Source organism: Amblyomma americanum, chromosome 11 (assembly GCF_052857255.1).
Source record: "Amblyomma americanum isolate KBUSLIRL-KWMA chromosome 11, ASM5285725v1, whole genome shotgun sequence".
Taxonomy (NCBI): Eukaryota; Metazoa; Arthropoda; class Arachnida; order Ixodida; family Ixodidae; genus Amblyomma; species Amblyomma americanum.
Genome location: NC_135507.1, coordinates 2,130,485 through 2,156,910, shown reverse-complemented (window position 1 = coordinate 2,156,910; position 26,426 = coordinate 2,130,485). Strand labels below are relative to the sequence as shown.

Sequence of the window (26,426 nt, the reverse complement as noted above, 5' to 3'; positions counted from 1 at the left end):
GGTACATGCTGCCCGTAGCTGCTGCAAGAACTGAGAGGGAACTTGCAAAGCAACAATTCAGTTTCCTTTCATGACGACACAATGAAACGTTTAAGCATTACATCTGATTGGTTGGCCAGGTACGAAAATATGTATGCTATGAACTTCACTGACAGAGCAAGAAAACCTAGTGTTAGTTTCTGTATGTTTTTTTGTTGTCCATTTGCTGAGTGTGTGTGCAATGAAGGGGCCTGAGATGTGCATTTCAGAGAGGTAGATGCAGTTGTGTACTGTACGGTCAATAAAACTGTATACAGACTCTGAAACTCAACTGCACGGACTGTATCATGTATGTGTGCATGTTAGTGAGTGGGCTCTGTATCTGCTGAGTTAGCTGTAGCTTTAATGCGTGCTACATGTAATCAGTGCTTAAATTTAGGGGGGTCTCGGATCCCCCACCATATTGACAAAGGATCCAAACTCCCTGCTTCAAAATGTAGGGACTGCATGAATCCAAAGCAACCATTTTTTGTTTTTCTTGTCAGCAGTTGAAACTTTTTGTTTATATTGTTTTGAAAATTTCATTGTGATCGTTAGTAAGAACCATTGACATGTTTTCTAAACCCTGAGATGGAGAAAAATAAAATGTCAGCAACAGTGCACAAAGGCTGGGAGAAAAAGGGATACTCATGCCTTCACACCATGAGTCAGTCCAAAGATGGCCACTCAGCTCCAAGGCTATCCAATAACAATGGGAAACACAGTGGAGTCTCCCTCCACCAGTGACTTTCTTGGGTAAAGAAAGCTTCCAGCCTCCCAAAATCCAAAACAGCCCATTTAATATCCTTTTTGTATCTTTCTCTTTTCCACCTGCCAGAGGACATTAGTGATGTTTCTAGTTTGCATTTTTTGTAGTAATGTTTCTAGTTGAATTTTTTGTTTATTTTCACTCTGTATGTATGCAGTTCTTTGTACACTATAACTACATCCCTTTGTCTAAAACGTTGCGTAAAACAGGCTGCCAGCTCTCCCTATGCTCGAATCCCTATAGAGATTGCCTTGCGACTTTAAGCACTGTGTGTAATGTAGTGAAAAGCGCAGAGAGGTACACATTTTGGTAAGAAAAGAAGACATATAGGAGTTGGTCAGCTTTGCTGTGTTTGTCTCTTGGTGCTACAAATCTTGCATGTAAGGGCAGAAAAAAGTTTCATGAAGCTGCAGTGCTGTGTACTATGGCACTAGAGTGCGAATTGCAAATGCCAGTAGGGTGTTACTGGCTTCAGGGGCACTGTCCCGGTTTGGCTATGTGACCTAGAAAACAAGCCCCTTATTTTTCACTAATCAGTTGATGGTACACATGCCTGTGCAGGTTGTCTTATTGATGAAAATATAAACAAAATGTCTCGGAGGTAGTGAGCAAGAAAAGTGCTTTAGTAGTGTCAGTTATGATACTGTGGTTTGAAATCTGGGCATCCGTTGTGGCCACTCTCAATAAGTTAGTAGATGGAGCTGTCGCCTCTGATGTCTGGCTTTGGGTATTTAATGATGTCACTCCACAGGTTTCAAGCATAGCTGAACGGTTCAGTATACTGTCACAGGTGATGTCTGCAGTCTCCCAAGTAAGAATGCTAGGTTTTGAATAAGGATATTCACTACTGGAAGTATGAAAGAGCTGTGGTGGCGAAACCCATGCAGGTTCTACGAGTGGAGCAGCAAAGTGGCGAGCACTGGGAGCTGTCCACCGAGGGCGCCGAGATATGCTCGCAGGGGAGCCCCGAAGGCCGCCTAGTGCGGCGCCTTGGTCCCGAGGGTGTACCTCGTGCCTCTCTGGGCAAGGGAGACCAGCTTGGGCTGAGCAAGGCCCTGGCCCTGAACTGGGTGAAGCTGGACAAGGAGCGTGGCACTGTGCTGCCCACCCACCCAGAGCCCCCACCGGACACAGTGCAGGCCAGCCTGTGCCAGGTGCGGGATGGCCAGGCTCATCTGCTGGATGAAGGTCAGCGGCAGGATTTGAAGCGCCGCAAGCTGCTACGCCAGGTGTACGTTCCGTTTTCTCACGTCTGCTCAACCTAACGCATTGGCCTGAGAGTGCTTCCCAGCCATCTAAACTTGGGTGTATGGTAATGAGTAATTACTCCTTTCCTGTCTGTTTCTCTCTGTCTGTAGTGAATTCATCTGAAGTGGCAACTTATTCACAGCTATCCCAAGTTTATGTTCTTTCACTCCCTTATTTCAAAGCTAGTCCATCTTGGGGGTTCCCGAATAGGACCGAGCTTCGTTCTCACAAGTGGACCTACCATTTGGTTAAAATAACATGCAACTAGCATTTTGAAACAAGCTATTCCACACAGGCCAAGGAATTCATTGTTCAGTGTGCTGTAATGATTTGGCTGCAATATCAGAAAAGGCATTTACAGATGAAATGGAAGCGTGGGTGCAAACTATCTGTGATTGCAGAGTTGCACGTGAAGGTGTGTGCTTAGCAAAATATTAGCCCTGAAGTGACGCTGCTTTGTTGTTAGTGCTTATGGCCATTTTTTTTTATGTTCAGGATTACATTTCATCGCAAGGGCTTGCCAAGCCACTTTATTTCAGCATCATCTGGAAAAGGCAATACATGTTATGTTGCAGGGTGCCAGCGAAAACCCAATAATATCCAGCACACCGTTCACAGAGAATGAGCAGCAGTTTTAACAATATTCCTGTTCTTTTTAAGTGTTGGCCTTAGCAGAAATAATCTCCAGTGGAAGAAACTGCAAAGCGTGAAACATTTAATCTTTCTTTGTCCTGACCAGTAATTGCCTGCTGTTTTTCACTCTCTTGTTCCAGTTCATCAACTCGTGCTCAAATTTCACTGTATTTTTAGCCAAGGAGGGAAACATCAGCAGTGCTCGCTGTGTAGGCATGCTCTAGCTGTGCAGCACCTAGTTCTGAACTAAAGCAGTAATGTTTGCACAGTGGCCCTCTCAGTTGAGAATGAACTCCTCAAATCTGTCTGACGATACAACAACCTGAAACCCTGGTATAGTTTGAAGTCATGTTCTGGATGTGTAGTGGCACATTCTGCTATGTTTTTCCCTACAAATGCACTGGAGCACTCACTTTGTCTTAGTGCAGTGTAGTGCTGTAGCAGGGCCCACCAGAGCAGGATGTGCAGTGATGCTTTTCCCCAACACCGTGGCATGGTCTGCTGAACAATATGCCCAGTGTGTGTGTGGGGCCCATGCATTCCTGATGGTCTGAATGGATGCAGGGTGGTGAAGAGCTACCGGCTAGAGCAGGGCGAACACTTTGCCACGCAGCTGAGCAAGCCTGAGACAGACCTGACAGCTGAGCTGCTGGCCAGCGGGGCATGGAGGCAGCGGCCTTTCAAGGCGTACAACTTTGCTGCCTTGGGCCAGCCCACTGACGGAGGCCACCTGCACCCCTTGCTGCAGGTAGTGGAGGAGGGGATGATGTGGGCCTAAGTGCACAAGTGCTCCAAAGTGTTTCACAAGGCCTAGTCTCTGGCCATAATCATGAGTCCAAGAGCATCCTGTTTCTATCTTGGCCTAGGACTAATTGGTTTGTCTGCACAGGGTGAGAGAGCAGGCTTGATTACAGGTTAGTAGATTTGACTTATCACAAGGCTGTCAAGAGGAAATGATGTGACAGGTTTTCCAAGTAGTGAGAACAGAATCAGTTCCAGGTTTCAAGGTTTTTTATTTCAGGCATGTATATCGCGTGGCTGAGGAGAAAGGGAAAAAGCCGCATTAGCAGCTTGACACAGCTCCCTTCTCCTGAGCTACAGTGGTGGCAGAGATAACAAGGAGCTGTTTAACTTCAAAAAAGCATTTCCATAATTCATCATTAGAACAAAAATGAATAACATCTATACACAGTTATGTGTTACTACAAAAAAAAAAAGTGTTCTGTACATCATTATATGGCCAAAAGAAACAAACAAGCAATCAAAGGCAAAGGTAGCAAGAAGACTGTTATACACGAAAAGACTGCATACACCATCATAGAAATATCGAGAAACACTGTCATACATTGCCATCCAAACATTACGTACACTCTCATAGTCACTCACAAAAATAAAGCTTTTGTTTGTATGAGGACAAACGATCAGAAGAATTGGGTAAGCCGAATCAGTTAAGTGGGCAGGCAGAGCATAATTTAATATTTGAGATCCATAGTTGGTGTGAGGACGTAATACATACAGTCAAACCCACTTTTAACAACATTAAAGTGCCATGGAAATACTATTGTAGCTTATAATTGTTATAACCGGGTTGTGCTGAAAAAAAGAAAAGATGACAAACTTTAGAGCATTTATTGACAGGAAAGACCTGGAGGCGTTTGATTGTTCTAATACCTGTAAAAGCTCGGTAATTCGAACTTCAGGGGTCTGGAGAAATGTTCCAATTATCGAATGATCCTGAAAAACTAGTAAGAACTGTTTGCATCACGGTATATTTGTTTGGTGAAAAACTGGACAATGATTGCTTGCTTTTGAGATGAGAACAGCGCGACGATTACTATTGTCTTTTTTTCACATTTTCATAAATGCTTTATTGCATACATACTGTCGGGAGCGTCGAGGCAGGACTGCTCGAAAGTGGTAAGGGCCTCCCAGACAATGTTCACGTTGTGACGCACAATCGCTGGAGCTCCACCACTACTGCCTCACACCCCTCACAAGCATCAGCGTCAGTTCACAAACAGCGAATGGGACATGACAAGCGCGCAGTTTCGGCACACTGGAAGAACTGGAGAAGGAACCTTGTGGATGAATGCGATTGCGCCAACCAGCGCCTGAAACTGCTCACAGCAGGGCTCAGTTAGCTGGTTGCTACAGGCTTGCACGAAGCTCAGAAAAGGGAAACCGAAACTACACGGTCTGTCTGATTCCGAGACGGGGCCGTGAGTTTGTCATCATGCCTGATGTTGTGCACACCTCTCAGTTGCACGGATGACTCTGCAGCATAGAATTCAGGTTTGAACAGGGCTATTTGGTTGATTGCTTGCTGGCGCCAGTCATACCTCGACACAACCTCTCTTTGGGAGCCCGTTCAAATTAACCGGTGCGAGACCCATAATGTCCGAATTAGCGAGCATATGAGATAGACTTCCATTGGCGTTTGCCAGAACTGTGCGGACAAATTATCCAGATTTATGAATCATTGTAGGTCGAATTGTGAGCTTCTACTATTATATTACAACTTGGAAAGGTTCCTGTTCGTTGCTGTCCGTGCCGGTGACCACTGCCATGATCACCTTGTGAGTGAGGTCTTCATTTGTCATGACTGCATCGTCAGTGTGCAAGAATCCTTCGACCCAACGCGCCGCAATCATCACTGTTCACCGATGACCAAAGCACCTTCATCACCGCTTTCCGGAAGCAATTCTTACGTGAGATCCAAGGAGCATGCAGAACCAAGGGTGCGGTGACAGCTGACAAGAGAAAAACCACGCTGGCAACGCGTGTGCACCGCACCGATTGATTGGACTAGGCATAGAGCACGTGGCCAATGCAGCAGCTAGCCTGATGTGGTGACGCCTGCCCTTGGGACACGGGAAGTCTGCGAAGCGGGGACAGAGGCCAAGTTAGCGAAGAACAGGGAAAGATGGGACAATGCACGCTCTGCTGCGGTGTCAGCCGTAGCTCTTTGCCGTGTCAGCCGTAAACCTCTTTCTGCGAGCAGAACGCCCCTCAGACGTTAAGAATGGACTGCTCCACCGAGGCTTCCTACCATGCTCCCTACTTTCTTCTCTACGTGGGCCTTTTGCACAGGGGAACGCATCCATCTGCGTTGCCACGACAGGCAAGCATGCTCAGCGTGCCCGGTGGCGATGGCTCCGAGTGCGTGGTCACGGGTTCTTTCGCTCTCTGTCGGTCGGCTCCCGCTCACTTTTGTGTTGTAAGCGTGGTTTTGCTGGTGCGGTTGTAGCATTTCCATGTTTTTGTTTCTGTTATGGTTGACACTAAATGTCAAGATTTAATTGTTATGACCGATAATGTGCTATGACAGCATTGCTATAAGCTTTTTATTTTACCATAGAACACATGGTAAAGCCGACAGTGCCGCGACTGTTATATCTGATGTTTTGTTATAACTGGTATTGTTATAAGTGGGTTTGACTGTACCATAGTTCATGATGATGATGAAGAGTCAGATGGCAATGTTTCTTTTTATGCAAAGAAGTTTCTTCTAGGAATTGCACTCGCCATTCAGAAAATGATTTGTGCAGTTGGAGGAGGCGGAAATCATAAAACGAGCTAAGTTTGATTATTGAATATTTAGTGTGTAAAGGACCAGAAGACAATAAGGTAGGCACATTTGCTATTGCTTTTAACACTCTTTTTTGTGGGACTAAAACTTTGTTATTATTGGTAGCTGTGTGGTGCTACCCCAGATTAAGTTACCGTTTCTTATATTAGATTCAAATTGTGTGAGATACAAAAGCTTGGTTTTAAGAGCATCCGTTGTAAATTTTAAAGAATTTCTACTATTCTAGAGAGTTTAGTCCGCAGATGTGCAACATGCGCATCCCAAAGCATGAAATCATTGAACTAGACACCCAGGGATTTAACTGAATTAGTGATTTGTATTTCATTAACCTCCAATCTCAGAGCATTGAGATTATAAGTCGTGTTTTTGGCTTTAAAAATTATAGCTTTAGTTTTGCCTGAGTTGATCAGGAGAGAATTTTTTATAGACCATAAGTATAGCTTAGTTTATGCCTCATTTTCTTTTCCCACTAAATGGGAAAATGAAATGTGTTGTACATAAAAGTGGAAATGCTCTTGTGACTTGAAGGTTGCAGCTGTTTCAAGGAACTGCTGAGGAAGCAGTTCCCCTTCTTTTTTCTTGCAAGTAGGATTTTCTTTGTGGTGTTTTTTGTTTGCGGTATGTTCTTCCTTTGGGTAAGTGTTGTGTGTACAGTTTTTGAACACATTTTAATTTTAAATTTTGAGTTTCTATATATTTTTGTAGTATGCTTATGTGGAACACAATGCCTCCATGTATCCATAGCTGATGTTTAATCTCTCAAGTGTTTCAAGCTGTTAGAAACATAATGAGGTTACATCTGATTTCATCTTTGCCCCTACATTGCAGTTTTCTGTTGTTAACTGTATGAAATAACTATTAGATTAAAAAGCTATGGAGATGCTTAGGTAACCTTAAGAGTAGAATGCGATAGCATTTAACTTCACATTTCTCACAGTTATCGTTACAGCTTCTGTGTGTGTTTGCATCAGTTTCTTTGCAATTGTCAGTCCGTCAACAGCCATGTTTGGAGTGCTAGCTACAGTAGCAGGTATCTGCTATGCTGTGACAGTGCTTACATTTGCATATATTTTTTCTGATTTTTGATTTCGATTCTCTGTCTAGGTTGCTTGCAACCCAGCGGGCACGTTGTGATGACGTCACAAGGTCATGTGACCTCTCTCAACCAATCTTTAATGTCATTGCCACCCCAATGGGCAGATTCCATGGTGGGCAGGTTGCTCGCAATCCGATGGGCAGGTTGCCATCTACCAAGATAGGCACGTTATGAAGACATCACAGCCTCGTGTAACCTCTCTCAACCAACCAGCGGGGTGCTATCAGGGTAGATATTTATGATGTCACAAGGTCACATGACCTTCTGAACCATTCAGTGAATTTCATGACATCGGACATTGGCGGGGTTTTTGAGTGATGACAATTCTAATGCTATTGCATTAAAAGTGGACACAAACTGTCCTCACAGTGTTATCACCACAAAATTTGCAGCAGCTGTTAGGTGTTTGTCAGCACTGAAAACGAGCCTTTCGAGTGAACAGGTGCTCGTAGTTACAGAATCACAGAGAAATGACTGGTGGAGAAATGCATTCAAGATGTTTGCTGTCAGCATTTCGTGAATCGGTTATTGCAATTGCAATAAAATGCAAGCACTTCTTTTTAGTGTGCTACAAGTCTGGTGCAGCAGAACCAGATATGAGAACCATTTATGCCTGAAGGTGTTATGGGTGCTTATTTTGTGCAGTGCCTTCACTAGCTAGCTGAATTCTGGTTAGATATGTGGCTGACCTCTTCTCTGCTGTACAAGGCAGAGTACAGCTGTTAGGACAAACACTTATGTGCAGGTGCGCTCTGAGGTGCGGCAGATCTTTCTGGAGATGGGCTTCACGGAGATGTCGACATCGCGCTATGTGGAGAGTGCTTTCTGGAACTTTGACGCCCTCTTCCAGCCGCAACAGCATCCAGCCAGGGATGCCCATGACACCTTTTTTCTGAAAGGTACACTTCTCATAGTTTTCCCTGTCGGGCATGAGGGAAGTTTTTGTGTGAGTTGCCCAGCCTGAGTTCGCAGGTTTGATCCCAGTCCTGGCTGCTGCGTTTCAATGGAGGCAAGACTCAAGGCACCTGTGTGCTGTGAAATGTCAGTGCACATTAAAAGAGCCCTGGGTGGTTGAAATTGGTCCGGAGCTTTTCAATACGGCGTTCCTTATAGCTGAATCGCATTTGGACATAAAACCCCAAATACCGAAAGTTTTTGCAAGTGCATGTGAACTGTGTGTCACTGGAGGTACGTTCTGTCCTGGAACGTAGAGCACCTGCCTCGGTGGCTCAGGGGTTATAATGATCATCTGCTGAGCAGGAGAAGTTAGGCTCATTGCCGGCTTCGGTGGCCGTGTTTTGATGGAGATGGAATGCAAAGGCGCCCACGTGGTGTACTATGTTGGCACACTTTAAAGATCCCCAGGTGCTCTAAATTAATCGGAGCCCTGCACTACGGTGCCTCTCATAGTCCATGTGTCGCTTCGGGGTGTTAAACATCAAATTTTTGCTTACGTGTTTTCTTCTTTCAAATGATGCATTAGACATTGGTATACATAGATCACCCTGTGGTATTCACCTACAGCTGCTAAATAACCTATTATTGAATTTCTTCTTAATACTGTTTCTGTTCAGGTTTTGTCAGCCGAGCGATGGCTTTGATATGTAGTTGGTGTGTAGGTGACGTGAGCAATGAGAAAAATGGCTATATAATTGTTGATACATAATTTTTTTTTGATATCTTGAAGCAGGCGAGCTTAAGTGTCGTTATGAATTAAAACTACATACAGTCGAGCCCGCTTATAACGAACATGAGCGTCACGCGTTGTCCATTCGTTATATCCCGAAGTTCATAGTCAGTGGACTGTGGCTTTAAAGACAGTTGCTTGTCAAAACACACAATTTTTTCTTTGCGAAAAACTGTCATGGATGTCCGTTTCTGCAGTGTAGATCCGATGAGGGAGGTTTCCAGTTTATTTAAAACAGAAGCGTGCTATCGCCGAGGCCCTTGGCATAGACAAGTTGTCTGAGACTCTCTATGTAGCCCATTACTACAGGCGCGCTTATGGGTGCTGGCTTTGAAGTTTCAACCTCATCTGATTCCTCCGCGTCACTCTCGTCCCGCACTTTAGAAACCCTCACTTCAGAGGGCACTTCAGATGCCCTCGTCTATGCGCGGTTCTGCGGTGTTGGCGTCATCATCGACAGAAATAAAATCATTCCAACCAATGTTATAACCCCCCATGTCGGAGTCAACGACAAATTGCCGCCGGGCTGGTCATCTTCTGAAGCAACAAGTGTGTCAAAAGCGCGCAATGGGGTAGACGTGCCGCAGACGCACAGCGCCAGCAGAGAGACCAATGAGGGGCATCCGTGAGCGTCAGTGCAGCCACCTCTTGGCTCCCACGGAAGGCCTGCTTCACGGAGCGTGGCTTCCACGATCGGCACCGGCGGCGGCGCGGTTGATCGCGGAGGCCATGCGTGGATTTGCAAGAGAGTGAGGAGAGGGGAGCGGAGTTGTGAGGAGGAGCGGGAGGGTGATGTTGGAAGGCGCGTCGGTGGGAAAGGGTAGCTCGCTCGAGAGCGGCGCGATACGGGGCCTGACGGGGCGGGCAGTTGGCCTGCGATGAGTCTTGGGAAAATATGCCGCGCGCCGGGTGCACAAAGGGGTCGGAGGCAGGTTATCTCGCATTGTGGCGTCGGGTTTACACTCTTTGTTCGCTGTAACCGATCAGCAGGGCTTAATGACGTGTGTTATACATGTGATTTTGTGCCATTGAAACAATGTATATTTTGACGGCCGCGCAGGTCTCGTTTGTTATAAGCGAAAGTTCGTCATAAGTGGGGCTGTTATATGTGGGCTCGACTGTATTAGTGATTATATTTAAGTTTCTTTAGTGCCTCACATGATCTGAATACCGGCTACATGTGAAAGCCATCGTTCTACAAAGCTGAAACAGCATTAGAGGAGAAATGAAATTATACATTATTTAGTGGTTTTAGGCGAATACCACTCGGTGAACCATGCATTCTGGTGCCTAACGCATCTCTTGAAATAAGAAAAATTGCAACTAAAATTAGATGCCGATGGTCCTTTTAACTCCTTCCTTACAGCGGGAAGCTATAGCAGTAGGGAAACTCTTTGATGCACATGTTGCAAGCAATAAGGTAATGCCTGCTGCTTCTTAATACTCCCTGTTGGTGCCTATTGCAACAGAGGTTTGCTTTGCTGCTCAAATGTTAAAAATACAGGTCATTCTGTGCCTCATTCTTTGTCCCTGGTGTCTATACTTGATCTGTGATACATGCTCAGTTTTGCATCCTTGACAGTCTGACATGCAAGCAATTATGCACATCGTTGCTCCATGCTGTTGCTTCACTTGTGCTGCAGGTTTTGTTGAACTTGAAATGGACTGCCATGTCATCCATCGTTCCCTACCAGCAGCTTCCGATTAGCTCGACTGGCAAAAAGCTGAGTTGAAAAGAGTTGTGGTTCTTATGTGCAACAAAATGGTATTTCAAGGGATTAAATAAAAAATGCAAACAGACGTAAACAGTACCGTTGTCCGAAATGTCAAATGTAGTCTTTTTTTCTTTTCAGTTTCTGCTCATGGCACATTATAGTGGAAGCAGTAGCGGTGCCTTGCCTTCAGCTCTGTTGATAATGGTGTACAGGGCAGTCCGCTTATAACGATATTGAGAAAAACGGAAAATCTTAATCGATATAACCGATTATCGTCGTATCTGGACCGCCAAGAAAAAAAGCAAAAAGAACCCAGCCACATTTCCCCATGCATGTAGGTATTACAGGCATTACCCTTCCATGTAGACACTACTACCGGCACTCCTGTCAAGGGTGCAAAGCGTCTTGGCACTGCCAAGTTCGCGGAGCGAACCACCCCCGCCCCCCTCCAGAGCGCCTTTCAGAAATAAACACACCGGGATGTTATTGGTGCACAGCATCTTGGAGCGCTGCCAAGGTCTGCGCTGAGGACAGTTCGAAATGGGGAATGCGCCAAGATGAGCTAATGCTTAAAAAAAAAGCGAATTCTCGACCATCACAAGGACAAAAGTAGGGGGAGTGGGGGTCAGAGATATTGTTGTACGCTTAGCCGGCGTCACTTTTTACCCGGTTCATGAACACACAAACAGGCAGAAACTACGTTTATGTGAGACAGCGTTGCGCAGTGCGGCCAAACAAGCTCCTCCCAGCAATTGTGATGAGGAAAGCGCTTGGTTCCCAAGGCTGTAGGCAACACTCCCCACGGATTTAGCCACACTGGTCCATTTGCAGAGTTTTTACATATTTGCTTCAAAATATTTTACTTTTTATCAAACGTTGAGACAAATTCTGGTTGTAAACACCTTCCGGGCGGCCAGAATCCTAGCGTTGTATCCGTTATGTCGCCAATAATTGTATTGTTATACGAGTTAAATTTTTACATAGAGGCAATGAGAGAGAATTGATAAATCTAAGGAATTTGATCGTTAAAAGCGGTATATTGTTATATCTGGTATCATTATAAGTGGATTACACTGTAGTTGGCGTGCACTTGGTCATGCTGGTGCTGTAGTCAGTGTAGTAAACCGCACCACAGTCTGCTTTTTCCCATAGTCTTTGCGGTGTCCATGCCATGGCACCACCTGCACAGCTGAGTAGAACAGAACCAGTGATTTGCAAAAAGCATCTGGGTCAACATCAGAATGGGCTACAGAGCTGAGGTTAGCTAAAGCGGAACAAGAAAGGTACCAGATGAAGTGATAGGCAGTGCTTTCTCCGTGCCTGCATGTACTCCTGATAGCACCCCAGGTCCTGTCAATCCTTACAATGGAGTAGACCGGTTTTGCAGGCTGCAATAATTCGGATTTTTTAGTATTTGCAAATACTTTACAGGTCTCGAGGAAAACACCGAGTAACAGGGGTAAACACACATGCACGCACGCGCACACACACACACACACACACACACACACACACACACACACACACACACACACACACACACACACACACACACACACACATGTTAGGCATGTGCGAATATTTGATCATTTCGAATATTCGATCGAGTAGTACAGTATTCAATATTCACTTCGATCCGAAAGTTTGGTATTCGAAATCTCAAAGTATTCATCTCGCGCGAATAGTGTTCCTGGAACACTTGCCCGTCTATGTGTAGTTTTGGTTTTTGGCGCTACTGTATAGATGTCTTTTTTTTTATCATGCTTTCGAAGCGCGATAAGTCGATAACTGGAAAGGAACTCGAAAGAGCCAGGCGGCGGTTGCGCCCGCGGCACCCCACGACTGGCACAACTAGCACCAATGGCACAGTTCTGCTGAGTTTTCTCTCTCTCTCCTTCATTTTCCTTTGTGCCTTTGTCATTCCTTCGCTGATTCTGCTGACTCCTCGACTCGACCGATGCCAGTCGACTTCATCGACCAGTGCAGGGCTGTCGCATTTTTCTTGTGCATGTCTGTTTCAATGCGCCAGTTGTAGCATGCGTGACTGCTGCCATCTAATGAGCTATGGCACCTACGGACGTAAAAAAGAGAAAGAATCTGGACTTCGCAACAAAGCTTGAAGAGACCCGTCGCATCGAGAATAGCAAAAAAAAGTAGGGGTGTGCGAATATTCGAAATTTCGAATACGAATCGAATATGTTCGATATTCGATTCGTATTCGAAAATTGATATTCGTGAATTTCCGAATGTTCGAAAATTCCCGAATACTCGCCAGCGATCGTATACTGCGCATACTTACATAAATTCGACTGTGGCAAAACCACAATATCTGGGCAAATTAGCTGATAATGGAGTTAAAAATTCCAGGAAAACAATACAGAGGTCCTATCCCCTTCCTTTTTCCGCCGTTTATCACGCGGACCGACCGCATTCCGACGCCGCAAGGCTTCACCTCGTGAGAATTTCCTCAAGTGGGCGTTCCCACATATCACCCGTGCTGCGAACAAGATAGCCGATGGCCCGCTTCGAGCAATCGCAGCGCGAAATCGCGCTTTTTTTTTAATCGTTCAGTAGTACGTTACATATTTAATGCCCACATCCGAAGAATGCGTCCTGTCGCCTTCAAAGCTCTCCGAGCATGACTTCCGCCGTCCCGTTTTGTAAACTAGCTATGCGGGAAAGCCTACTTGCGGAATGCCGCGGGAGCCTCCTGAAGGGGCGTGTCGAGTAGTCACAATAGGGCAAGCGATCCTGTCAAAATCTCGCCTATTGCATGGTGCATTGTAACGTGCACACCTCTTTAGCGGGCGTAACGGCAGGCGTGGCAACATTCGGAAGGCCTCTGTCGCTAGGGCAATAAAATTGCCTGGCTGCGTAGTTTCGGTTTCTGAGCTTCACGGCTGCCCCGCGGCAACTTCAAATGTCGGCCCGCGCATTCGCCGATAGTCCAATCCCAGCTCCGCGCGGCTTATTTCTTTTTCCTTTTTAGAAACCGCCTCGCCGCTCCGACGCCAGTGTGTGTTCGCCGGCCCCTTGCTTGCATTTGTGTTCTTCCAGCACTCCAAAACGGGTGGCTCGTCACGGGCTTACAGGTGTTAACGTGATGGAGCCGCCTCATAAGGCCTTACTGTATCTTCAGCATTTTCGGCAGCGGGCAATTTTATTAACAGAGGCTTTCGGATGAACCGGGCATTTCTTCCGGCCCCTTCAACTCTGAATGAGTGATGTTTAATAGTCATCATGTTATTTTTTTGTTGCCAGTCTTGTCATTTTAGGGATATTGTTTTCCATGACCTCATTATAGTTTAGATACTGTTATGCTGTCTAATCATGTAGTATACATTTCTGTGCACATCATGTTTTTTATACAGTACTGAGGCAGTCTAGTTTTGTTTATTTTAGTTGCAAAGACCATACACTATTTTGAAAAAAAAAATAAGGGCACCAATGTTTGCTTGCTCATCGTTTTCTGAAATTCTTTTTGTACTGAACAGATATTCGATATTCGATTCGATATTTGAAGCCATTTTTTCTTCATATTCGTATTCGATTTGTATTCGAAAATTTCAATATTCGCACACCCCTAAAAAAAAGTATTTCATAGCACACGCATTTGGCATTCCGCGGAGCACTCCAAGTCTGCTGTTAAAAAACAAACAGGACATCACGCTCAGAGCAGGTGAGCAAAGTTGTTTGGGAGCATGTCTTGTGCACCCTGCTGCTTTCGACACAGTTGAGAAGGTGCTGTATGCATGGTTTCTCGAAGTCCGAGCAAAAATCATCCCTGGTGGTTGGTTAATGGAGAAGGCCAAGAGGTTTGCCATGGCTCTTGGTGAAGAGAACTTTTGCGGTGGGACTGGGTGGCTGCAATGGTTTAAAAACTGCCACAGCATTGTGGGAAAAGCCATTTCAGGCGAAAGTGGGGCTGTCAGCAGCCAGGAGATGCAGCAGTGGCTTTCAGAGGAGTGGCCGAAGATCGCTGAAAAGTTTTCACCTGCCGAAGTCTTCAATACAGACGAGACGGGTCTCTTTTGGCAAATGCTACCGGACAAGACGCTCGATCTCTATGGGAGCTCATGTCACGGCACGAAAATGAGCAAAGTGCGTGTGACAGTTCTGCTTGCAGCCAACATGGATGGCTTGTGCAAGCTGCGTCCGTTTGTTATCGGAAAGAGTACGTCATCGCGCTGCTTCAAGAATTGCAAGCAGCTTCCCGTCTACTACGGCTGTACTAGAAAGGCCTGGATGACACGCTAACTTTTTGTTGAATGGCTGCAGGCTTGGGACGCCGAGTTAGGCAGGTCGGTCCACCGAGTGCAGTAAAAGCTTGTTAATTCAAACTTCAAGGGACCGGGGAAAAAGTTCGAATTATCTGATGTTCAAATTATTGAATGGCCTCGAAAAAACTGAGGAGAATCATTTGCATTACAGTATATGTGCCGTATTTAGGGCGACCCACATGGAGTGAACTTGCGCTGCGGATTTTGAGCGGCGCAGCGGAAAATGGGCCGCTGCCGCCAGACCGCTGCCACCAGGATTTAGAATCGCTGTGATTCTATATGCTTAGTAAAATGCTGAAAAGAACAGGTGTGCATTTACAATCAAGCTATTATTTATTCAATGACAACAAAGAGGATGAATTATTCTTTGTGACCCCTTTCTGAACCGATATAGTTTACCCGTTTGAACCTCTTGCGCTTCCTGATGTCAACCGACGCGTAGTGGCTAAGCCTAGCAGCTTCCAAAATCCAGAAGCATTCCGAAAATCTGGCGTGTTTCATCGCTAAAATTTTGTGCTACGGGCATCTTCAGACAAAGCGAAAGCTTTGTGCGACTTTTGTTTGCTGTGAACATGAGGCACAGTGTAGCGGCAACAATGAGTTCGTGGTGAAGAGAGAGGCTGCTGCAGCAGGCGCGCCCATGTTGTAGAAGCGGGCGGAAGTCAGACGCGGTCGCGCCCTGATTGGTCCGCGCTGACAGCCCACGTTGGCCGCTTCCGGCCAGCGGCTGACCACCAGGCTACAGTGTTCTAGAAGGTTCTAGAACACTGTATCCGGGTGGTGCTAAAAGCCGGCCTCATGATCGCGGCTGACTGCGTTCTTCCGTTGGCGACTGTTGGGTGGAAGGATGGACGACACTCTCAAAGAAAAAAAAAAAAAGTTTTTTCCACGTAATTTGTAGCGCCCATCCGAAGTCATAGCCTTTCATGGGCGTTGGCTGGGACTGCGCCGACAGTATTTATCCATATTTCCGAATTAACAGGGCTCGAATTAACATTAGTTGCGAGTTTTGGAGGCTGCACGGAAATGAGGGTATGCAGCCGCGCGGCCGCCAACCCGTACTCTCCGGCGGTGGCGCCGGCCGCTGCGCCGGTGATGCTGTCATTTAGGCTTTATCCACTCTTCCACGGTTTTATCTGGTTCCATCTTCTGTCCCCGTTTAGGACGTGCGCAGCCTCTAACTATGCAAAGGTGCTTTTTTTTTTTTTTGCCACGTGGTGTGTGCCAAGCCGTGCAGACGCGGCAGCGCGTAGTTCGGATTATCCGTAGCAGAACCGACTCGCTTTCGAATTAACGGGATTTTTTATACACAGATCTCTATGGAGCTTGGCTGGACCAAGTAGTGTAGTTCAAATTATCCGAAAATTCGAATTATCGAGGTTCGAATTAACGAGCTTTCATCTGTATGCCGTCTGTTAGACAACTGCTCGGCCCATCAAACAACATGCAAGCTGCAGAACATTGAACTCAAGTTTCTCCCTCCGAACACCACAGCAAGACTGCAGCCCATGGACCAGGGTATCATAAAAGTTTTCGAGGTAGGCTACAGAAGGCGATTTGTCCAGCGGCTCCTTATAAACCTCTGCGTGGGAACTGATCTCGAGGTTGACCTGCTCGGCGCCATCCAGATGATTACCGACACTTAGAACGACATAAAACAGGGCACAATAGCCAACTGCTTCGGCATTCGCAGGCGCTCGCTTCTGGAGTTATTAGAGGCAGTAACTCTACTCACTTCTTTCCATGGGTCCCCTTTGTTGGTCTTGGCATTGCTACTCATGGAAAGAGACTGTTCTTACTTTGCATGACTCGTGCATTTGCTCGTTGCATGACCTGCAGCCGGACCGCGCTGTTTAGTGCAGACATGATGAAAGCATGACTCTGGCTCAGGTGCAGTCAAATACTATCGCTTTCAAGCGCAATGTGGGGAATGCCGAGGTTAACGATTTTCAAAGCCAGTTTTTCTCAGAAAAGTTATTATTTTTAAGATCACTGATTTTTCGGACTGTTTGGTAATTTGGACCATTTTCTGGGTCCCACCAAATCCAAAAAATGGCTCAGCGGCTGTACTGCAAAATAGTCACATGTCCGTCATTTGAAGGATAAGTACCATGTTGACATGTAGCTATTCTTTCGGGTTGGATGCTGGACTGGATTCATTCAAGGTGTAGGGGCCTATTATGAGGGGCACCGGCAGCGCCATCTACTTGCTGGGGACCTACAGCAGAGGGACAGCTAGCATCTGTTTAAATGAATTGCGATTTGTGGCATAAGCACATACAAGCTAGGAGAAAGGAGCAGCATAGGTTGGTCACCACTATACTATCAGCGGTAAAATTTTACAGTCTGTGTGTGTGTGTGTGAAGAAGAAATGAATTTTGGTGTCGTCATGCAAATAAGTCACCTTAATTGCCCGCAGGTGTGGCGAGACCTGAATGCTCCTCTTGTTGGTAAATAATACTGGGTGACGAGGCAGCAAGAAATCTGCTCCCAGGCGCATGCCTTCTGGAAACTGTACGTGGCTCCTGTGGTTATGAAGTGGTTGACTGCAGCTTGCCATTTGTGACACTCAAATCATTTACAGTCTGAGCACTCCTTTAACCGATTGTTGGCATGCATTTTCCATACTGTTTATGACATCGTCACAGCAGCTGTGCACATGCCTTGCAGACCCCAGTGAATGCCAGCAGCTGCCTGAGCCAGAGTATGTGGAGGCCGTACGGCGGGTGCATGCCGAGGGTGGCCACGGCTCCCTCGGCTACCAGGGCCCGTGGCTGGAGAGTGAGGCGCGCAAGAACCTGCTGCGCACGCACACGACGGCTGTGAGTGCCCGCATGCTGCACGCACTGGCTGCCCAGCAGCCCTTCAAGCCCTCCAAGCTGTTCAGCATCGACCGGGTGTTCCGCAACGAGACTCTAGATGCCACCCACCTGGCCGAGTTCTGCCAGGTGGAGGGCCTGGTGGCTGACCGGGGGCTGACACTGGGCCACCTGCAGGCCCTCATCGGGGGCTTCTTTGCACGACTGGGCATGGAGCGGGTGCGCTTCAAGCCGGCCTACAACCCCTACACGGAGCCCTCCATGGAGGTGTTCGCCTTCCACCCGGGCCTCAGCCGCTGGGTTGAAGTGGGCAACTCGGGGCTCTTCCGGCCTGAGATGTTGCTCCCCATGGGGCTGCCTCCCGATGTGCGCTGCATTGCCTGGGGGCTCTCCCTTGAAAGGTGAGGAGACAGGGCTTGGGACAGGTGTGCCTGACGCAGTGGGCCTTCACAGATAGCATTTCGCAGGCTTGATGCCTGCTTGCTTGAGCTGCTTCTGTGGCTGGCATAGCACTCTTGCCTTAAAGGGACTTTAATAATGTTGCAGTATGCTCGGCATGTTAAAGGATGCCTTTCGTGAATATCTTCCAGTAAGAATTTTTTGATGCGCTTTGCAGAAGCTGAGCTATCTGTAGCCAAACTTGAATTTCACCGTCTTCACACCTTTCCCTCTCCTCTCACCACTTTTGCATGCTGCTGGAAAGTCGGCGCTCCTCCGCCAGCCCCACCGCTGAGGTGCGGAACTTCCTGATACGCTGGAGCTATGCGGCTTACTGGCTGTGGCCATGGTAGCTGCCTGACGTCTGCAAAAATCTAACCAATAGCCATCTGTGAGCTGCTATGCTGCGTTGGAGCGCTGGTATCCACTGGAGCGTGCGACTGGTGGAGGGTGTGAGCATGAAAATGTCGCTGGAAAGGGCTCGCCAACTTTCTCGTGTGATTTTGGTTCTCTGCTGCATGTAGGAGCGTATTATTTGGCTCAAGTGTTCCTGACAATACAATGCAATGATAGAGCGAGTTGATGTGCTCTCCTGTGAAGGGAGACAGGGGTCCTAAAACGAAAATTTTTATTATTAGAGATATTGTAATGAAATTAGGCATGTGTATGTATTTCTTCCTCCTGTTTTCAAAAATATAATTAGTTTTGGTATATCTCATTTGTCATATTGTTGGAAAATAACTGAAGCCTAATTAGGTAATTTCTTGCAAGTCTTTAAGACACTTTCCGTCAATATTTTTTGGTTCCTATTGAAATGGAGCTGTAGCCAAAGCCCTGCCATGCAGAGGTATACTATTTATATTGTTATGCAGATACATCATCATATAAAAATGTTCTGTCGATGCTCCATAGTTACCAAATATGTTTAGGTGACATCATTTTCCAGAAAATTTGGTATGTTCAACTCAGCCATAAGAAAAGCAGCATAGGTCTTTAGTTCAGTTCTTTCTGAATTCAACGGTATAAGATTAATTTAAATTGTGCCATGTAAATGTAACGATAACTTCCGTTAGGCTAGTCATGTTTGCAAAAAACGTGAAGCTGAGGAAATGGCATTTGAAGTGCACGCACCAGCTATTCACAGGTTAATGTAGAAGCCCCAGCAAATGGCAGAATGCCAAGAGGATTTCACAATAGTCAGTAATACCAGTATGCAGGGAAGGGCACCAGCTTTTGAATAAGACCAAGATCAGGGTTGGGGTTGTGGGAAGCAAAGTGCTGCCACATTTTGCTCCTAACTTGCCATATCGCCGTTTTGGAGGCTTCAAATGTATTGCTTTTTTTAGTTCTTGGATGTGAAATGAGATCTTGAAACTTGGTAGGTAAGTACTTAAGAGTGTATTGAATCCTAATGTGCCATTTTTTAATTTGAAATTTTCACGTTTATTTTACCATTTCAAGACCCGTGTCTCCTTTTGAAGGGGCTCTGAAACACTTTCCGACGAGAGCACATCAACTTGCATTGTGTTGTCACGAACACCCGAGGCAGATAATACACTTCTAAATGCAGTAGAGCACAATCACGCGCGTATGTTGGCGAGCCCTTTTCGGTGACATTTTCATGCCCGCACCCTCCTCTGTTGCACTACTCCTTTGTATACCAGCTCAGAGATGGCTGTTGGTTATGTTCTTTCAGACGTCAGGCAGATACCATGACGACGGCCAATAAGCGGCGTAGCTCGGGCGGGTCAGGAAGCTCTGGCCCCGGCGGTGGGCCCGGCGGAGGAGCACCAGCCTTTCAGTGTGTAAAAAGTGACGAGAAGAGAGGGAAAGGCATGGAGACACTGAAATTCAAATTTCAACTACAGATAACTCAGTTTCTGCAAAGGACATCAAAAAACTTTTTGCTGGAGGATATTCGTGAAGCAGCGTCCTTTAACATCACAGGCATACTGCATACTTTACTGCATACAGCCCCTATCAGAGCCCCTTTAAGGCTGAAGGCCAAACTGGACATTTGGGAGGGGCAGTTTATTTTACTTTGCAGCTGCACTCGAAAGTGAGAGTATGGAAGTGGGAATCGTATAGTAGTAATAGCAATAAACTTTATTTTGTAGACTAATTATCTTTACAGTTCCTTGAATAACAACTGCAGTCAGTGAAAAGAGTCTAATATTGTAGCAGTTTGACATAAAGGGACCATGAAGTGGTATTTACTGAGGTTAAAGGTCTCCTCAATTTGGCCGCACTTTCTGCACTAGTTCATAGAAGTACTGTGCTTGTGCAGCGCCAGTTCTTGCAACGCAAATGTAGCCTGACACTAGTGCTCTCGGTGCAGCGGCCAAATCGAGTGCAAAAGTGCAGAAACGTTCATCTGCTGTGCTGTGGCCGTGTGTTGGTGTTTGTTGCGTGGTTTGACATATGCGCAGGATTGTGCTAGTTTTATTGAATGCTGTGCATTTGTGTTCGAAGTGGCGCATCTCGTGGAGCAGTTATGAAATTTCCTAATTTCAAAGGTGATGGAGAATTTGACACCGTCCTTTCCGTTGCATTGTGCAAAGTGGCGCAGGCCGGTTGACCGTCACCGAGTCAACGGGTACTACTTTGAAGAGGCAACAAACTTTTGAATTGAAGAGGTTATTCAGATTTACGCTCGTAACTTTGCCGTTATCCGAAGAGTGACTTTGGTTGTCCGCCAATTACAGATCTACGAAAGCGTTGCCTGACAACTTGGACTATATTTGAACTCAACAACACGCATTCACTCTCGGCAGACGGTGATGGTGGAGTGACTATCAGTGTCTAACTAGCAGGTGAAGGCGTGGGCTCACTGCGACCTCAAGTCCAGTCTCTGCTGTAAGCAGACTTAGCGGAGGTACTTTCATTTAGGTACTTTCATTTAGAGTGAACCTTATTTCAGGGGGCGGCCAGCGTGGGGTGCAGGTCCGGGTGCTGACATATACGCATCAACATATACTATACCTATATTGCGCGTTATGACCTTTGTGGAGTTTTTTAAGGCGCGCTCGCGAATTCCCTGCGTAATTTGTGCACCCCCTTCTTGGAGCCCTAAATTCTTAATAAAAAGTGTGCAAATTATGCACGTAAATACGGTAGTTCCTGAGAAAAAGGTATATAAACATCCGAAATTGCTGTTCTGAATAAAATGCAAATATACCGTATATATTCGTGTAAGGGCTGCATCCCTAATGGCAGCCGGTATTTCGAGAAAAAAAAGTTAGCCAACAGAATTGCTTCATGTGTGCATAATTTTGCCCTTGTGGTACGTCGCGCTGGGAGCTGGTAGACGATAACTGCCTGTGACACTTGTTACGACTATCCACACGTCGTCCCGCACAACGGAGTCCGCCTGGAACCGTGCACATGTGGTGCCGCAGTGCTGCTAACTCATCTTGGGAGCTAAGTGTTTGCACCAGGAAGGACAAAACGTTATGCTGCGCAAAAAAAACTAGAATGGGTGCCGTCGTCCCGCACGACAGAGTCCGCCTGGAACCGTGCACATGTGGTGCCGCAGTGCTGCTAACTCATCTTGGGAGCTAAGTGTTTGCACCAGAAAGGACAAAACGTTATGCTGCGCAAAAAAAACTAGAATGGGTGCATATACGCTAGCGGCTCATTTCTGGTGACGCACTGCCCGCCATGCTCGGGCGCCTTAGTAGCGGGCCTTTGCCTTTGTGTGCTTTGAATCTAGTCGCAGTTTACTATGTAAGGTATAACCTTGTTACGAGTTGACCATCATCCCACAATAACCTCATATTAATATGAATGTGTAATTGATTTCTGCTAGGCCTTCCACAGTGAAGTGCGCTGAAAAGCATGCTAGGCGAATGCCGCCTCACACTGACGGCCGTGGGTTGCTTGTGTGGCGTCTCGCTCCGAGCCATTGGACATTCGAGCGCCAGATCCTCGGAGGATTCTCATCCTAACTTGGAATCACGTTACATCTGCCAGTGAACTGATCTAACAATCTTTTTTATTTTATACACTTAATCTGTTCTGGTCATCGGGTGCGCATCCTATCTGTCATTCATACCTTCAGTGCATCATGTATTTGAAGGATTTGCCGGGACTGTGCTAATTCGTCTCAGAAATGGTTGTTGCAGCATAAAGAAGGTGTGCGCATAATTGGGGCTCTGCTGCAGTAAGCTGTATAAATGCGGCACCCCGTCACAACCATGTGAAAAGAGTGCGGCCCTTACATGAGTATATACGGTAACGCCCCTGATACTCGATGTGACGAAAAGGGATCAAAAAAGCAATTTTGCAGTCACAAATACCTAAGTGGTATATGTTTTCTGAAAGCTAAAGATGTGCTCTATCAGAAGGTTGCAAAATCTAAAAATTGATTTTCTTTTTTTTGAAAAAACAAATAGTCTTGGCCCTCTTAAAGGGCCACAGAAAAGGGTGTTTGAGCTTGCCTTTAAAATACTTGCACTATGTAGAGTACAAGGCACCGAGCGTCCATGCCTTGTACGAGACCTCAAAAGCAAGTGGGAAATTTACAATCCATGTTTGAATATTCACGCTTTCGCACCTCGCGGTGGCACGCGGTGCTGGCCTTTCGTGCGAAAGCCTGGCATACGATGTCACGTTGTGCAAGTGACATCAGCAGCAGGGGGTTATCATTGGTTCACAGCGCTAATTCTTTCAGGTGTCACGCACTACCGCAGCCGCGGCCATTGCACGCGTGCCGCAGCCGGCGGATGTAGGGGATGGGCCGAGTTGAGTGGGGCCGGCGGAGGAGCGCCGCCGTTTTGGCGTGTGAGAGGAGAGGAAAAGGCGCAAAGACGAAGAAGTTCAAATTTCGTCTGCATATAACTCAGTTTCCACAAAACGCATTAAAATAATTCTTGCTGCAGGATAATTATGAAGCGGCGTCTTTTAACATCCCAGACATATCGCAACTTTATTGAGACCCCCCTTTCTGGGTCCCTTTAAAGTGGGGTGTGGTGCTAAAATAGAAATTTTCACCAAAGAAATGTATTTTTAAATTCGTGTTCTTTCGGGGTGCTGATTTATTAAAGCAACTCCTCACCAAGTTTGATTGTTATCTGCACTGTAGAAAAGAAGAAAATGAAGTTTTTTCATTAGATAGTGGTGCTTGTTCTTTGTTTGAAGCACCTATGAACGCATTTTCAAGATGCAGCAGCATAGCAAACAAGAAGCCGAACGCGGAGTGAATTCCCGCATTAGTAAAATTTGTTTTTTGCACTTTCTAGTCATGTGATGCCTTCTGTCAATAATATATCAGGCAACTAAAAAAAACTTTAACGTTTTGGTTGTAACAACTGCAGATGGGCTGGAAAACCAAAACAGAAGCTTGGATTAGTAGAAACATAGCACATGAGCTTCCAGCATTGTTTTCATGCCATTTGGAGTCTCGCTAAACCAGACATCGTTTTCACCGTGTTTGGCGTTGTTTATTTGTTTATCTTTCTTGTTCCTTCGGCGAGTTTTGATTGTGATGATCGGGTGATCGATAGTGTGATCGCAAGATGCTCGCAACAAAGTCTTGGATGCGGAGAAGCTTTGGGAAGCGAAAATGCCAAGGAGCTTGTGCCTCTGTACATGCCATAGCTTCTAGCACGATGTTCAAGAACGCAGACGCAGAATGCAAACGAGTTATTTAGTGTGCTGGTATGGAAGAGGTTACGAAGGACTGAATTTGCCTCCTTGAGAACAGTGGAGACAGCAGAAGCCTTGGCTGTGCTAGAATTCAGTGAGGGTGCATGTGGCATCAAGGCAGTGCTGGACAAGCTGCAGCTAGAGTATGGAGTCCGAACGAAGAAGCACCTCCAGCTAGGAGCCACTGACAGCATTTCACAAATGCAGACAAGGGCGCTGGACAGCTCTAAAGCTGACAAAAAAAAATGACATCAAGAATTTTCCAGAAAAAAAAGTGTCGTGTTATATTATTATCGTGTATATTATTTTTGGTCATAAGTTAAATAGCATGTTCTGAAATGTTTGAACCCATTTTTCTCAGTTTGCACTTTTTGGGAGAACAACACCGTGAGGAAAACTATAATTTCCAAACTGCTCCACCAAAAGCTGCTTTCAGTGGGGTTTCTAGACTGAAATCTTGTCAGTAACAAGATAAGTTAGTTTTTAAATCTCTAAATGTCAATTGCATATGTATGACATGTAATGACAACAAAAAAGCTTTATTTTTAAAATGATGAGACTTTTTGCAGGAATTACATAAAAAACACGTGACCGGCCTTATCCTGCACTATAAACCACCTAGAATGTATCTAATCACAAACAATTAGCATATCTTTATTATTTTTGAAATGATAGTTTTCCTAAGGTGACACACCTTATTGCTCAGTATGACAGCTATGACTTTTTTCTGTTGATGGTAGGGTGGTGAAATTTAGAACATAATCCTATGACAATCACCCCTGAATATATTATAAAAATTGGTGCAGCTGTTGAAAAGTTGACTTTTAGCCTAGCATCCCCTCTTAATGCTCGCATGGCAAGAGAGCTTACTGAAGGCCGTCATGAAGCATTGTAAGATGGCCAGACACCTCCTTACTGGAGGAGTGACGGCAGCGGTGATGGCGAGGCAAGGCACTGCTGGCTAAACGCAGCAAGACGGCGCCTGAAACGGACAGGAGAGCAGCGATCTGAGCTGCAACCTGAGTTTGTGGAATGCTGCCCTTAATGCAGCCTTCACGATGACACATATCCCTCATGTGTAGGTTTCACTGGACTGCCAGCTTTGTAATGGGCCTGAACTGCCCAGACACTGTCGCGAACCACAAAGGTGCGGAAATGAAATCACGCCATTGCCCTAGCGCACACTCCACTGCATGTGGTACGTTATAGTGGGCTGGCTTTGAGGCTGACGTTTGTGTTACATTTTAATGTGATGAATGCATTGTTGGTGATAAAATCCGGCCATTGGCTGGAGGGGAGGAATGACGTCACCTCTGGTAAAGGCATCAACTGCTGTCAGCACATAATGGAATTAAGCATGCTGTGAAAGCCAAAGTGGACTCCAGTCATTGTGATGGTTTTTTGCAGAATATATTTGTTTTACCATATGGAATTGCTAATCTGAGGACAGAGTGGCAGTTTCCTACTGCACTCAACTTGATCTCCTTGCTCACATCAGGTGCTTTTGTTTTAGTTCATCTTAGATTATTGCTGTGGTCGTAAGCTGTTGAAGGCAGCACTTTTTTAATGGTGCCATGTGGAGTTTGTGGAAGCTGCTTTCTAGCATGTCTTGATCCCATTGTGTGTGACAAAGCTGCTTTCACAGAAAACTAGAATCTGTTCTGCAGGTTGCATACTTGTAAACCGGTGCTCTGATGCAAATTTATGACTGGTGTTTGAAGCTGTTTACCTATGGGAAAAAAGTGCCATAGGGCTTTCAGTCGAATGATAACTGGCATTCTGCAGAGGAGCAGGTGGTGCCCAAATGACTGGTTTACAGTGAAACTTATTCTTTCCTCTTATATTGGCGTACTGTTTGATTTGCTTTCTGGCATGCTCTCACCGCTCCTGGTCCAAGCACTCACCGTGCCTGTCTGTACCAACTAAGTCACCGTATTGACTCGTGTAATTCGTGCGCCTCTAAGTTTTTACCCAAATTTTTGAAAGAAAAAAAAGAAAGAAAAAGCACATATTTTGTGCTGCCTGCTGCGCAGCACACCAGCATGCATACGGGAGTGCGCAGGGCAGGCTTAAGAGATCGGCGCGGTTGAGTGCAGTTGCAAAACGTGAGTGATGGAAAAAAAATCGGTAATTCGTTTGTAAATTGGTTCCAGGAAGAAAAAGTCATTTGTGCGCTGATTACCCAGCTCGCTCACACCAGCGGTCGCTTTTCCATACTAACGGCTGCGAACTTTCGGAAACCTTCGGAACATGCGTCGCGCCAGAATCCGAAACTACCTAACCGTTGGCTATTCTATTTGCCGCTACTATGCCGGGCCACATGCGAGGGTGTTGTTTGATCGCCTTACATCTCCATTTTCCTTTGACTGCTGGCTTTGCGATTGTATTGTTCCGTGTTTATTGCTTTGAGCTGCACATGCGGCGCCGTATATGCCATCCCGCAAGGAACTGCACAACATGGGTCTGGGGTAGGCGTGGCGGAGGGAGG

At 46.1% G+C, this 26,426-nt stretch overlaps 1 protein-coding gene across 1 annotated transcript in view; it reads left to right on the top strand.

The window, feature by feature from the left end:
• The window catches only part of alpha-PheRS (phenylalanine--tRNA ligase alpha subunit), a 29,242-nt gene that overhangs the window by 1,118 nt on the left and 1,698 nt on the right, over positions 1 to 26,426 (top strand). The window contains exons 2-5 of the mRNA XM_077643172.1: positions 1,675 to 2,018; positions 3,233 to 3,416; positions 8,099 to 8,252; positions 17,706 to 18,255. Of these exons, the coding sequence (XP_077499298.1) occupies positions 1,675 to 2,018; positions 3,233 to 3,416; positions 8,099 to 8,252; positions 17,706 to 18,255 (1,232 nt within the window). The remainder of the gene's footprint in view (positions 1 to 1,674; positions 2,019 to 3,232; positions 3,417 to 8,098; positions 8,253 to 17,705; positions 18,256 to 26,426) is intronic.